General features: G+C 38.9%; 1 protein-coding gene across 1 annotated transcript in view; it reads left to right on the plus strand.

The window, feature by feature from the left end:
* Nucleotides 1-13,633, plus strand: part of AP3B1 (adaptor related protein complex 3 subunit beta 1) — a 306,280-nt gene extending 292,647 nt beyond the window's left edge. The window contains exon 27 of the mRNA XM_054986527.1: nucleotides 12,146-13,633. Within this exon, the coding sequence (XP_054842502.1) occupies nucleotides 12,146-12,299 (154 nt within the window). The 3' untranslated portion in view covers nucleotides 12,300-13,633. The remainder of the gene's footprint in view (nucleotides 1-12,145) is intronic.
* Nucleotides 13,634-14,355: the final 722 nt, after the last annotated feature.

A 14,355-nucleotide genomic window follows, 5' to 3' on the forward strand; every position in this document is an offset into this window, starting at 1 on the left:
CTGGGTGCTGTATTATTTGTTGCTTTTGATGCAGTAAGGCCTCCCTTTGTTGTCAAGCCTGCCAGTTTTGTTGTGCAAAATCCCCATATGTTCCTGGGACTTAATTTCAACAGGCTTCTACAATGCCTCCCATTTGTTGATTTGAAGATGTTTTACAGTCTCTCAGTAACCTGCTGTAGAAGTATCTATATTCTTTCTCAGTGACACCAGCTTCTCTTTAAAGAGAAACAGTCCACTCTGAAACAAGTGCATGTACCTCACTTCTTTGAGCAGTGAGAAATTACAGAAATAGCACTTACTTGGGTTGAATCCCTTTGGGGGAGACAGCACTATACACATTTGGTGTTTTTATTATTGTTGTTGTTGTTGTTGTTGTTATTATTATTATTATAGTCTGCCTTTCTCACCAAGATCTAAGGCGGATTACTCAGTGCAAGTGAAAAATACAATATAATTAACAGCAAGGACAGTCACTAAGCTCAGTACAATAATTAGGACATTAAGTGAAAGAAATACAATAGGGTATAGTGGCAGAAAATTTGAAAACAAACGTCAAGTTGAGCCACAGAGATGAAATCTTTCTGAAACAAAGCATAAGTAATTTACATGGCATGGTTAGCAGTGTGGAAATTCCTTAGTAGGTGCATGTCTGCATCAGCAGATGATACCCAACAGTGTAGCATTTAGTCCCTGTCCCTACCAAGACACCTCTCTGAGTCACTTTTTATGACACAGTCCTATAATCTAGGTAAAAAGTCTTCCTGAATAATTCAGTTTTGCATAGTTTGAGGATACCAAGAGAATGAGAGCTTTCCTGATCACTTCAGGAAGGCCATTCCATAAGAGAAAGCACGTGTACAGGCAGGTATTGAATTTGCCGAGCTGCAGGGTGATATCTGCAGAAGGCCCTTTCCAGATGAGCGACTCTGCCATAGTGGAACATAGGGGAAGAGATGGTCACACAGATATGAGGGGCCAAAGCCATGAAGGGCTTTGAATGTGATAGTCATGATCTTGAATTGAGCCTGGTAACTGAAGGGAAGCATCATTGACTGCAGAATAAGTGTAATATGCATGCTCTGTCTAGCTCCTGAGAATAAATAAGCTTCAGCATTCTGCACCTGGTGGAGTCTTCAAGTCAGCTTTGAGGGGAGGCCTATGTAGACTGCAGTACAGTAGTCCAGTTTTCATATTACTCTGCCCTGAATCCAGGTGGCTAGATCAGCTGTGTCAAGGTAGGGTGCCATCTTCCAGGCTAGTATGAGTTAGGAAAAGCCTTTTTGCAGCTGCACTTGCTTGCTTCTCTAGCAGCAGTGCTGGAGCTAGTATAACCCCTAGACTGTTAACTGAGTTGGTCAGGGTTAGTTGAACCCCATCAAAGGTTAGAAGCACAGTGTCCTTCAAGATCTTTGCTTTTCCAACCAACTAGGTTCAATTTCAGTTTGTTTGCTTTCAGCTAGTTGACAACAGCTGTTAAGCAGCAACCAATTCCATAGCTATGAATGAGTTCTTCTAAAGGCTTTACATAGAGTTTGAATAACATGGGGGATAAAACTGCACCCTGTGGAACCCCACTAGATAATAACTTTAAGACAGAGTGAATCACAGCCACGCCTGTGATGATAATATTGAATTTTTATCTATTACTTTGTGATAATCATGTTCTTTATAAATATTATATTGATTTAGCAATATAATGATATTTACTATCACTTCATGATTACAGACAGATTATGATTATGTCTGTGTAATGCCTCATTATATTCTTATTAATACCTGTGTGATTCCTGAAGACTTAAATTCCATGAACAGTTAGAAGCTCTTGGGTTTTTATACCATAGTGTGATTTGCAAACTACTCCAAGGTGCAATTTGGGAGTTATACCCTGAAAACAGCAGGAGATGGAGAATAAACCCCTTCTAGATTGGTGCATAGAATAATAGCGCAGGGTCAACATGTTCCAAAGAAGAACTGTTTCCAAATTAGCCTTCTACAAGTCAACTCATACTAGGGGTGTGCGATTTGGGATTCTGATTTGGAAAAAAAAACCAAATCGGGCCCAATTCGGAAAGATTCGGGATTCTCAAATTGGGCCCAGCATTGATGGCCTGATTTGGAAATAGTAAATCAAAGCTTTCCAAAGCGATTTGGATTGCCTTGGAAAGTTTCGAGTCAAGCGGGAGCAGCTCGCAGCTCTTTTCTGGCTGTTTGCATTTGCCTCCTCACTCTCCCATGGGGGAAAAAAGCAGTGGGGTGGGAAGTTTGAAAACCACCCCTTTTTATGCTGCTTTCAAACTGATGGGAGAGGGAGTCTCCCAATGGAGTGAAAAAAGCAGTGGGGCATTTAAAACTTATAGCTACCCTTTTCATGCCACTTGCAAGTAGTGCAAAAAGTGTCACTTTCAAACACCCAGCTGCTTTCTTCACTTATCCGGGGTGGGGTGGGGGAGCTGCGGGGCAGTGGGGTAGGAAGTTTAAAGCTTCAGTATGCTCCCAAATCTTTATGGAGCATACTGAAGCGCTCTAAACACCCGAATCCCGAAGCGGCTTGCCACTTTGGGATTCGGGTTATTACAGATTGTTTTCCTGCTTCGGATAAGCCCGAAGCAGGAAACTCAAATATTTTTCAGGTGCACATCCCTAACTCATAAATCATATCACAGCATTACATAAGAAGAAAAAGTTATAGTTGAATTCTTGAAAGCAAAATACTTCCAGATGGTTAAAGCAAGTAAATCAAGCTATATATGGGAAGACACAGGAAAGTGTCACTAGCGAATCATACCTTGGGAAAGGGAATTCTTCCTGCCCCCAAATATAGCTATCAGCCCACATCTAGAAGAGAAACCATTTCTTAGTTTTCCTGTAATCAATGCTTCGGAAGAGCAGGAGGAGCCATTAGATCTTAAGTGAGACTGAAACTTAACCTAGATCACTAGAATTAAAATCATATAAGATTTTTCTTAAATACACTTAACTTGTTTTAATAGAGGAATGCTTTATCATCTACTGGTTTTGCTCACATCCTGATTGTGATCAGGGAGCCAGTAATTTAAACTGCATCTGAAGTGTTCAGATGTGTCTGTTTGTGCTTGTGCATACTGCCAAATCACTGCTGTCACTTCCAATTTTTAAGACACATTGTTAAAATAAAAAAATGTTTGAGATTTTTGAACTGAGACTGACTACTGTGGTGTCTCTGCATGCCTTCTGACAGCATCACTCCGTGTCTGTCCATGAACCTGCTGATTAATCTTGTGATCAGTTCTTGTGATCACTTCACAATAAAAGCCACTAACCCTGCAGAGGCACAAAAAGCAGACACAAAGCTGCTCAAAACAATACTTCAAACAAATATCAAACAAAAATATTGAGTTGATCTGATCAGCTGTGTTTGCCTTGTGTGTAAGTGAGGATTTTGGCTGAAGAAAGTTCTTCTGGCAAACATGTTCATGTCAGAAATGTCAGCATCATAGAATCATAGAGTTGGAAGGGGCCATACAGACCATCTAGTCCAACCCCCTGCCCAGTGCAGGATCAGCCTAAAGCATCTCTGACAAATATTCATCCAGCCTTCTTCTTGAAAACTGCCAGTGAGGGGGGGAGCTCACCACCTCCCTAGAAAGCTAATTCCACTTTTGAACTACTCTGACCGTGAAAAAGTTTTTCCTAATATCCAGCCGGTACCTTTGTGCATGTAATTTAAGCCCATTGCTTCGGGTCCTACCCTCTGCTGCCAACTGGAACAGCGCCTTGCCCTCCTCCAAATGACAGCCTTTCAAATATTTAAAGAGAGCAATCATGTCCCCCCTCAATCTCCTCTTCTCCAAACTAAACATTCCCAAGGCCCTCAGACTTTCCTCGTAGGGCTCAGTCTCCAGACCCTTGATCATCCTCGTCGCTCTCGTCTGCACCCTCTCGATTTTGTGCACATCCTTTCTGAAGTGAGGCCTCCAGAACTGCACACAATACTCCAGGTGCGGCCTGACTAAGGCAGTAGAGAGAGGGGCTATGACCTCCTGCGATTTCGACGCTATGGCCCTTTTGATAAACCCAAGATTGAATTAGCCTTTTTTGCCCCTGCTTCACACTGACTGCTCATATTTAGTTTACAATCCACTCTTACCCCAAGATCCCTTTCACATATACTACTGCCCAGAAGTGTATCCCCCATCCAGTATTTGTGCTTCTCATTTTTGTGGCCCAGATGTAATACTGTGCACTTGTCTTTGTTGAATTGCATCCTATTCACAGCTGCCCACTTCTCCAGAGTATTCAGGTCTTGTTGAATTTTAATTCTATCTTCTTGGGTGTTTGCTACCCCTCCCAATTTGGTATCATCAGCAAATTTAATGAGCAGCCCTTCCACTCCTTCATCCAGATCATTGATAAAAATATTGAAAAGTACCGGGCCCAAAACCGAGCCCTGCGGCACCCCACTGGACACCTCCCTCCAATCTGATGAAATGCCGTTGACCACCACTCTTTGAGTGCGGTCCTCCAACCAGTTCCCTATCCACCGAACTGTCCTATAGTCTACTCCACAGTCTTCCAGTTTGCCCATCAGAATGTCATGGGGGACCTTATCAAAAGCTTTACTGAAATCCAGATAAATCACGTCAACAGAGTTCCCCTGATCCAGTAAGCTGGTCACTCGGTCAGAGAAGGAAACCAGGTTGGTCTGGCAACATCTGTTAGGAACAAAACCATGCTGACTTCCCCGGATCACTGAGCAGTCCTTCAGATGCTTACAGATTGATCCCTTTAAAATCTGTTCTAATATCTTCCCAGCAACAGAAGTCAGACTGACCGGCCTGTAGTTTCCCGGGTCATCCTTCTTCCCTTTCTTAAAGATTGGGATAACATCACTCAGCATCTATGAGGTTCTTTGCTCACACAACTGATCCCTAGAAACTATTCCAAATTTTTAATGCACTTAGTAACTTTTAAACTTCTTTTCTAATCTAAATGTTGTCAGATGCATCTGATGAAGAGAGCTGTGGTTCTCGAAAGCTTATGCTACAATAAAGTTGTTAGTCTTAAAGGTGCTACTGGACTCTACTATTTTGCAGTAACAGACTAACACCTCTGGATCTATAATCTAAGTGTGTTACTGTTCTGTTTGGAGTCATTGTTCTTTAACCCAGGCTTGATTAAACCTTGAACTATTTTACCCAGATTTCTGTATTGCTTTTCAAGCCAAAACTGTACATTCTCAAAGCATGGAGTCCTTTCCATTATGTCATGCAGCTTTCAAATTATCTAAATGTGTTATTAATTATTCTCACCTTCCTTATACTTACCTTCTGAAGTCAGCAATGACCTTCAAATATTTTTCCCCAGATAGTTAATGACCATCCCGTTTAAAACCCATAGCCTTCCACTTACCAAGTAATTAGTAAGGAGCCAGGACATGTTCATCATCACTCCTTAAGAAAATATCCTGCACACCTCGCACCATATAGCTATGAAAAATGAGGTGGTATAAATACAGAAATAACCATTCGATATTTCAACAAGTATGTTAGTGTTCAGGGCCAGTTTTATGGTCTCAAGAATGTCCCACGTGATTTAATGAAAAAAGTATGAAGACTCGTGTGTACATAAAAATTGTAATTATGCCTTCTGAATGTATCCTTATCTAAATATATTGGTGCCAAGTATCAGGTTGTGTTCTCTACCCATTGCATTATTAATGACACTTTTCAACCCAAATAAGAGTTCTTCAGTTTCAAAAATATATATGAAAGCCATATTAAATGAATCAGAATAGGTTCTTCTACCATCCTGTTTGCTGTCCACTAGAGGACAGCACTGCTTCTGTATCTGAAATTATAACATGCACGATATGTTGATCTTTCTTTTAGAAAAAGAAAAAAGGCTTTATGGGTTATTTCTTTAAACAGCATGCACGTCACATTTGCAGACCAATTTTGTTTTTAACTATAAAGCACCAAGGGTTATTTTGGTAAAACAAACTAATTTTTGGAACCATTCCGCTTCATAAATTGAAATTTATAGTTGGTTTTAATGGATAGAAAGTTAACACTTATAATATCTTTTAAATATAATTGGCTATTTTTTCAATATAGACATACCAAAAATTCAAATTTAATTTAAAAACTCTGTTGTGATTACATGGAAAAGATTGTCTCATGATTACATATTAAAAGGCAAAATTTTGGGCTAACTCCAGTTATGTGTTAAGTCTTCTTATGTATGCTTGCAATAAAATAATAACAGTTAAGCTCTGACCAAGAGATGTGTGTATACTAGACATGCTGTTGGGAAACTGCTGAACAGATCTCAAGGTTGGGGAGGTCAGGCTTCATAGCAGCCACGAGTGCTATGGGTGGTCCAAATTGGGGTTGCTGATGGTGGTTCTCCACACTGTTTTCCCACATCTGTTCCCCTTCATACAATCTGTTACTTTCAGGAGGGGTGGAATCCAGGCACCATAAGGTATCTTCCTTCCCTCATGGGACAGTTAACTCCAGGGACAACTTAAGGTCAGGATAGTGATGAGAAGAAAAGTTGAAGCCCTCTCTTTATACTGCTGCCTCAGTCCATCTCTCATGTATGCCTGCACCAAGACACCAACTGGCAGTTTTTATTAAACCTGAGGAAAAGCTGTAGGAAATCTTTTCATGGATCTCAATATCGTATCAAGTTTGGCCTTTATATTGTTCATGTGAATTCTATGTTCACATTGGGTTCTTTGTATATTTCAATGGATGGAACCAATTTTTAAAAAAACAGATTAATGCTTCAGTTTGCATGCCTCAGTGAAATCAGTTTGCAGCGTGTGTGCTCTGACTGCCCTGAGTGAATTGTTGAGTGAGAGCAACAACATTTTTAGACTCACATTCTAGTTGGAATTGCATGTTCTCTTGGTAAACATATGTTCCCACATCCATGTTTGCTAAGACCATAAGTAGAGGGGGATCACTTGCAAGAAAGTAGCAATTGGATGCTTGGGTGCTTAACATCTCTCACCACTACTGATTCTCACTTGCAAAAATACCTACCTTGGTTTTATTTCTTACATGGGCTTATTTTTGGTTTGGAGTAAAATTGGGCACAATTGGTTGATTTAAAAACCAGTCATGGACATTTTCAAGGGAGAATCTATGGGAAGAAAAACCAAGCACACCCACTCACAAATTTTCTCCCTGAAGGTTCTCTCCCATTCTGAATTTTAACATTTACATAGGGTTGAAATTGCCACATTTCCTTTGTAAAATATTTCTATCCTAACAATAACATTCCATAATATTTTAATGTCTCAACTTCCATAATATTTTAATGTCAGAGATTGGTTGCCTTAATAATTGTATGTAGTCAGATTGTTCTAATTTGCGGTACTTGATGGTCCTTGTGAGGCCAGAAAGGCAGGGTATAGATTTTATAAAGTAAACACTAATACTTTCATTGTGAGTGAGCAGCCCAAATAGCCCAACTTAGCGTGGGCTCTTCAGAGCTTGGAAACTAAGCAGAGTCAGCCATGGTCAGTACTTGGATAGGAGACCACCAAGGAAGACTGTGGTTGCTGAGGAAGGCAATGGCATGCCATCTCTGCTCATCTCTTGCTTGGAAAGCCCCATGGATGGGGTTGCCATGACTCAACAGCACCTTCTTTTTCTTTATGGGTTTAGATATGGATGTTATTGATCCTTTTTATTGTTTTTGAATTCCATATAAAATTATGTGCTGTAGTTTCTCTGTTATTTGGGATTAGCAGACTAATTCACATAAGATTTCTTATGTATATTTGTTGTGCAAATTCAGTACACATTAACAACTTTGGGATAATTATTTTCATATAACTAGGGCTGAGCATTGCATCCTGTGATCGTCTTTCTTAATAATAGGATTCTGTCTGCTTCAGCAGGCAGTAATTGAAGGCTTCATGTACAGGGTAGAGGGAAAGTTTTTGGCCTGAGTGGACCATTGTACCAGCTTCTGGTAATCAACAAATCTGAAAAGAGAAAATTAAGCTTACAATAGAAGATTAGGGATCAGGGTTGCAAAAAGACAAAACATGCCACAGTACTAGTTGAGATAAATGTTACAAATCTTTTGTTGTAATCAGTGTTCTGTATGCAAATAATCTATCATGACCCATTTTCTAGAATAAATGCTAATTTTAATGAGCGATGAGCTGTTTGATTGAAAAAACATCTTGACTTGTAAATTTGTTTTTAATCTGGATTGAAAATGCAAGACAGCACAGGGAATATTGACAATTTTACATTCCAGCAGTTGGTAATCACACTACTATTAATAGGTTACTACATTTAAAATAGAAAAGGAATGTACCTTACGCTGCTTTGTGGCATGGATTGGGGGAATCATTAATGCTTTTTCGTAGATTTGTGCGTTTTTATTTTGTCTTGTGTTTTATGAAATGTATCACACTTTTGAACAAATATAAGTTGATTTTTTAAAAGTGTATAGGTCTATAAAGTTGTATAGCTGTTGAAATATGAGACATTAATTACTCTCACCATCATATTTCCTTCAGTACTCTTGTCAAAACAGCAAAACGTACAAGTAGTACATATATGGGGCTGTACAGAAGATTATAGCATTATGTGTATAAGAAGAAAAGGAAATATTCATTTTCCCAGTTGATAAACAATGTGTCTGAGCAGAGTAAGTTATGCATACTTTTTAAGAAGCTGATGTAAATAATATCAAGCATTCAGTATTTATTTAAAAATATAATAATACTGCGTTACATATTCCATTATATAAATTGTTTTTCCTTTATATTTATGAAGCATTATAGTTTGAGAAATATTGTTCTAATAAAGAATTGGGAATTAAAGAGTATGCAGTGGCTATGGTTTAAAATGGGGGGCACTTTTCATAGGTGCTCGAGTTCAGTTTTCTGTAGGATGAGCAAAGATTTCATTGTCAGGCAAGACTTACAGCAAACTTCAAAGCCTTATTCTTCAGTATCTTCCAGATTAAATTGCAAGAAAATATATTTTAAGATCATTTGTTATGGTTACTTATTTATACTTCGTAACAGCTGGATAGGGTCTGGAAAAACATGGAGGAAGTCTCTTCCTTTATCCTAAATGGTACCCGTGGGTAGCTAACGTTTGGGTTACCATTTAACTGGGTGGTGAATGGTGATTCGTTTGTGTTTATTTATATTGTCTTCCCTGCACCATTTCTATGTTCATTCCTCTCCACTGAAAGCCAGTTATCTTAAAGTCATTACATTCCATGTTTTGGACAGTTACACTGGAAAATGAAGTAGCTCTCCACAAATGCTGCTCTGTATGTTTATGGGAAGCACGTACTGTACAAAAAAATCATTTTCATTGATGAGAGAACATGTTTTTGTAAATCCTAGTAAATATATTATCCCAAGTATAACTCAGCTGCTTCAGTATATAAAAGCAGTTGCATCCTAGACATCAGTGATATTACTACTTAAGCTTGTCTGTCAAACTACACGTTACCAGTAGAGGAGTCTGCCTTAATCACACACCACATGGCAAGTTGGGAGGGGGGCTGAGTTTTAGGCTGCTAAACCTTTCTTCCCTATATGGCTTGTCCTCCCCCAGTGTATTCCCCCTCTCCCCAGGTACTTTTCTTCTCAGCCAAGCTGCAATACCAAAAGTGAGCATGGCTTGGAGAAAAGTGCCTGAGTGAAAGGTGCTGCAGCAAACACAAGAAGAGGGTTTGACTCGCCTTGGACATGTTCCCCCTTTGCTATAACAGTTGGAGCCAAGCTATAAGTGACGCCTTACACAGGTTGGACACTTGTCAGCTTACCTCAAGTTTTGATGGGAAATGTAGGCATCCTGGTTTTACAGCTTGGCTCTCCATTACAGATGCCTACATTTCCCATCAAAACTTGAGGTAAGCTGACAAGTGTCCAACCTGTGTAAGGCGTCACTTGTAGCTTGGCTCTTGGACACTACCCTGCTCCACACTGGCAAGGTGTGTAATTGGGGCAGAGTTAAATTTAAATAGGTCCGTCAGTATCACAGGCATTCAGTTGCCATTTGACTTAAGAATGTTTGTCTTTCAATGGTTCTACACTTGTGATAGGTCTATTGTGTTGATTTTAGTGAAGAAATGTTTATTTCCCAGTTTATAATAGTTTGTGACTATACATGTATTCCATTCTAAATAGTTTTATTTAATGGGAACTGCTACATGGGATTTTACTGGTCAGCTGATTTTTTTAAAGTGCTTTCAGCATTAGTTCCTCTACCAACATTAGTCTTAAAAGCAATGTTAATCCACAATATGTGAAAAGTCAGCATTATCTGACTTTAGTGGCTCCATGTTAGTTGACAGCAAAACCTATTCATAAAAGAAATCGAGGTATTCATTTCCAACAAATATTCCTTACCTAATGGTTTAAACGGCACATAAAGGCACCCAACCAGAATTGACTCCTCTTGTGCCTTGGGCTATGTTTGCTTTTATAATAACATTGACTTTATATCACTTGCAGTTTAGACTAGAACAGGAGTAAAATGAGCCTTGGGGCTATGAAACACCACGGGAGCTCCAGTTCTGGAGCTTTTATTTTGTGAATTCAGGCATAATCTGCTCATGTGCAGTCCCAAGACATGAGTGTTAAATAAATAAAGAGACTAATAGGACTATTGTATACATAATTATCCACTTTTCCAATTGATGGGTAAAGCATTACATTTTGATAAAAATATGGACTGGAGCTGTTGGTATTCTAAAACATTTCTTGTTATATGTAGAAGAGTAGAAGTAACATATCTATAAAACAAATATATCGACCTGTGAAGAGTGACATTTAAGAATGACTTACGTTCCTAAATTAGTGTAATGTGTTACAAGATTTTGAAGTTGATATGCTTAATTTTTTAAAAAAGAAATTACTTTTCATTTAAAGAGAATCTGCTTCCTGCTGAAGAGGCTAATATTTTAATTAAGTCTAGAGTGAAGCTTTTTGAGTATCTGCTGATAAACTCCCTCTTTTATGTTGATGGTAATTAAACAGATCCCTAGGGAGTCCAGGAGGCGCTGTGCAGGGCCCATGCTAATTGTCAGACATGAGACACTGACCATTTGGTTTGCTCTTGAATAGCTGATGGCGTGCTGTCAGCACAGCAGTTTTATTTTTATGTATTGTGGGCCGTTGTCAGGGCTAACTGGGTGCTATTGTGGCTGAAGATGTTGCGCAAATTGAGGCAGATGGCTCTGATTCAGACACGTGTCATTCAGAAAGGGGAGAGGGGATTGGCCCTGCAAAGTGGGGTCGCAGAGGGTCACAGACCTGCTCTACACTTGTTAGTGTTTTCAAAAGCCCATGTGCAGCAACTTTGTTGTTCTCTGTTTTAAAAAAATGGGGGTGGTGTACTCTTTGTGCAACATGGAAGGCTAGGCTGTTGCCATCCCTTTCCTTCCCGTCTCTGAGGCCTGGCTGTGCATGCAAAATGAATTAACGGGACTGGGAAAAAGTTCATTGTGCTTAAAATGGCTTTTCAGTCAATTGCAGTGCTTAAAAGACTGGGTTTTCTTTTAATTCAGTGTAATGAGTAGTTCTTCATGTCTTGGAATTTAGTAATGGAGGATTAGATCTCAAGTTTCCTTTCATAGTATTAAGTTGTTAGATGTGTATTTAATGATCTGATGATCAAAGAGGGAGAAGTATTATTAATCTAGAAAGCTTGTATTTTGGGTTGGTGGATTGGTGAGAGAGAGACATCTCTTATTGAGATGTGTATTAATGATGTTAGAAACCTATATGTTAACAAAACTTCAGCTTTCACTTCGGATATAGATAATGGAACTATTTAAAGTGTAACTATCTGAGCCTAAATTGCCTATGTTCATAAAATACTCTGCTTGCTTGTGGGCAAAGTACAAATTGCTTGAATGCCAAATTAGTGACCATATAAATCTAATTGATTTCCCTTTTTAGCATGTTTAAGCTATCCTTTCCCCCTTCATATATTTGTGTTGTAGAGTTGTATTTATATTGTATTATAGTGTGTTAATGCTTTAGTGGTTTTGGAGAGGCTTTTCTGTTATGGGGATGTCTGGTGATATTTAAACTCATTAAAATTCTAAGAAAACACAATACTTGTTTTAGTTTTCTATGAAGGTGTTCACAGATTTTGTTTTCATCCTTTAGGTTTGCAGCTAAAACTGTGCATAGTGGGTCACTGATGCTAGTCACAGTGGAGCTGAAGGAAGGGTCTACAGCACGGCTCATCATAAACACTGAGAAAACGGTGATTGGTTCTATTCTACTGCGGGAGCTGAAGCCTGTCCTGTCCCAGGGGTAACCTGCTTACATCTGGACTTCAGAATCTGGCACACAACAAAAGTGCCTGGCATCCACTACTGCTGCCTTTCATTTATAATAATAGCCTTTCCATCTGGCAGTGGGGGAAGAATACACTCTTGACATTCTTGTCTCCTGTTTTAGAATGCTTTAGTGTGTATCCATTACACAAGCAAGTATTTTGCATCTTTTTTTCTGCTTTTCTAACCAAAGAACATATATTTTACTGTCAACTAAATTCTTTAATGTTATATACAAGGATTTTCCCCAGCCTGGTGTTCGGCTGTGTTTTCTCCCATTTTTTTCTGGGTTTTGCCTGTTAGCAAAGGAAGAGATTAATAAGGTACTGGAAAATCACAGCAGCAAGCTAATGTTTGAATAAATCATTGTAAAGAGGTATACAGTGTTAGATGTGTGGGAGGGTAAGGGTAAGAGAAGTAAATTTTTACAATTGCCCAGATAATATCTGCTTTTGTACCTGAACGTATATTTGTGTCTGATTGTTTCTGACAGCTGCCATAATCTCCATTTTCTAAAAACTGAAATTCTAATAAAGCCATATTATGATAAATTTGCTTTCTTCTATGTAATAAGCTCTTGAAAACACAATCTCTATTTAAACCATATTATTTAAGGATCCTGGTGGGTTATAAGACATATTCAAGACCTACTTTAGGGGAGAGGGTTGCACATGAGAGTTGCCTTTCAACCCGGTGGAGACTCAAAGCAGCTTATATACTTCTCCTCCCCTTCCTTTCCCAGAACCCTGTGAGATAAGTTAGGTTGAGTGTGTGTAATTGGACAAAGGTCATCCAGCAAGCTTCCATAATAGAGTAGGGATTCGAACCTGGTTCTTCCAGATCCTAGTCAGACTGTCTCTAACCACTATAGCATGCTGGTTTTAGCTGCATGCTTTCAAGTACAGTATTTGCTTGTCTTTTTCAAAATGTTACGTTTTAGTAAGAGATTAATCCTATAGTTTAGTGTTACAATAGAGCTTTTCAGAAAGCCTGGGATGGATTACACAAACCGGCATAATACACTCTTAATCTAGCTTTGTATTGTTAATATTGGGACATTGGCAAATGTAACCTAAAATTTTTAAACATTTATTAGCTTAGTTTTTGTTCTCAGCCATACGCTTTCTTGCTGCATTATCTCTTGGCATAGATTTCTACCTTATACAGAAACTGTGGCAGCTTTTGTATGCAGCCTGTTTGTTATATTCCGTAGATAAGTCAATACTTCATCCAAAACTTAAAGTACACTACAGAGGAGTTAGATAACATGTCCTGTTCTGATTGCCTTATAAAAATGCTTACTTTAACAAAGCTGGTTTTTGCATGTTGTCATTTTTTAGTCCATTCATTGGTATACGGACTGCTCTACGTGGCCAATGTAAGCTGTCACTGTTGACAAATGATAACATGCAATTGTTGTTCATTTACATCATGTGTAGTCCACCTTTTCCACTGAGACTCAAGGCAGGTTACACAGTGTAAGCCAATGTGATCAGCAGTTGGGACATTCAATAAGCAATACAATAGGGTACGGGTGGCAGAAATTTGAAAACAAGCAGAAATATGCAACAGAGCTGAAACAATTCTGAAACAAAACATAAGCAGTTTGACATAACATATTAAACTATGCAGAAACCAACCAGTAGGAACAAACGTTCTGCAAGAGACAGTACAGACTAGTATAGAGTCCCTATCTTTTTAACCAAAGCATCTCTCTGAAATATTTCCTTACAGCACAGCGCTATTACTATGTTTAAAAAAAACCCTCCTGAACAATTCAGTTTTGCATAGTTTGCATAAAACCAGAAGAGTGGGAGTTTTCCTGACCTCTTCAGGTAGGCTGTTCTATAAAGCGGGGCCCCCCACAAAGAATGTGCATATATGGGCAGCTGTCAATTTTGTCTATTTACTGGGTAGTACCTGTAGAAGCCCCTGTTCAGATGAGTGAAGGTGCCATGGTGGAGCATAAAGAGAGAGAGTTGTGTAGATGGTGAGGGACCAAGGTCCTGAAGAGCTTTATATGTGATAGACAAAACC

The sequence above is a fragment of the Eublepharis macularius genome, chromosome 8 (assembly GCF_028583425.1).
Source record: "Eublepharis macularius isolate TG4126 chromosome 8, MPM_Emac_v1.0, whole genome shotgun sequence".
NCBI classification, from domain to species: Eukaryota; Metazoa; Chordata; class Lepidosauria; order Squamata; family Eublepharidae; genus Eublepharis; species Eublepharis macularius.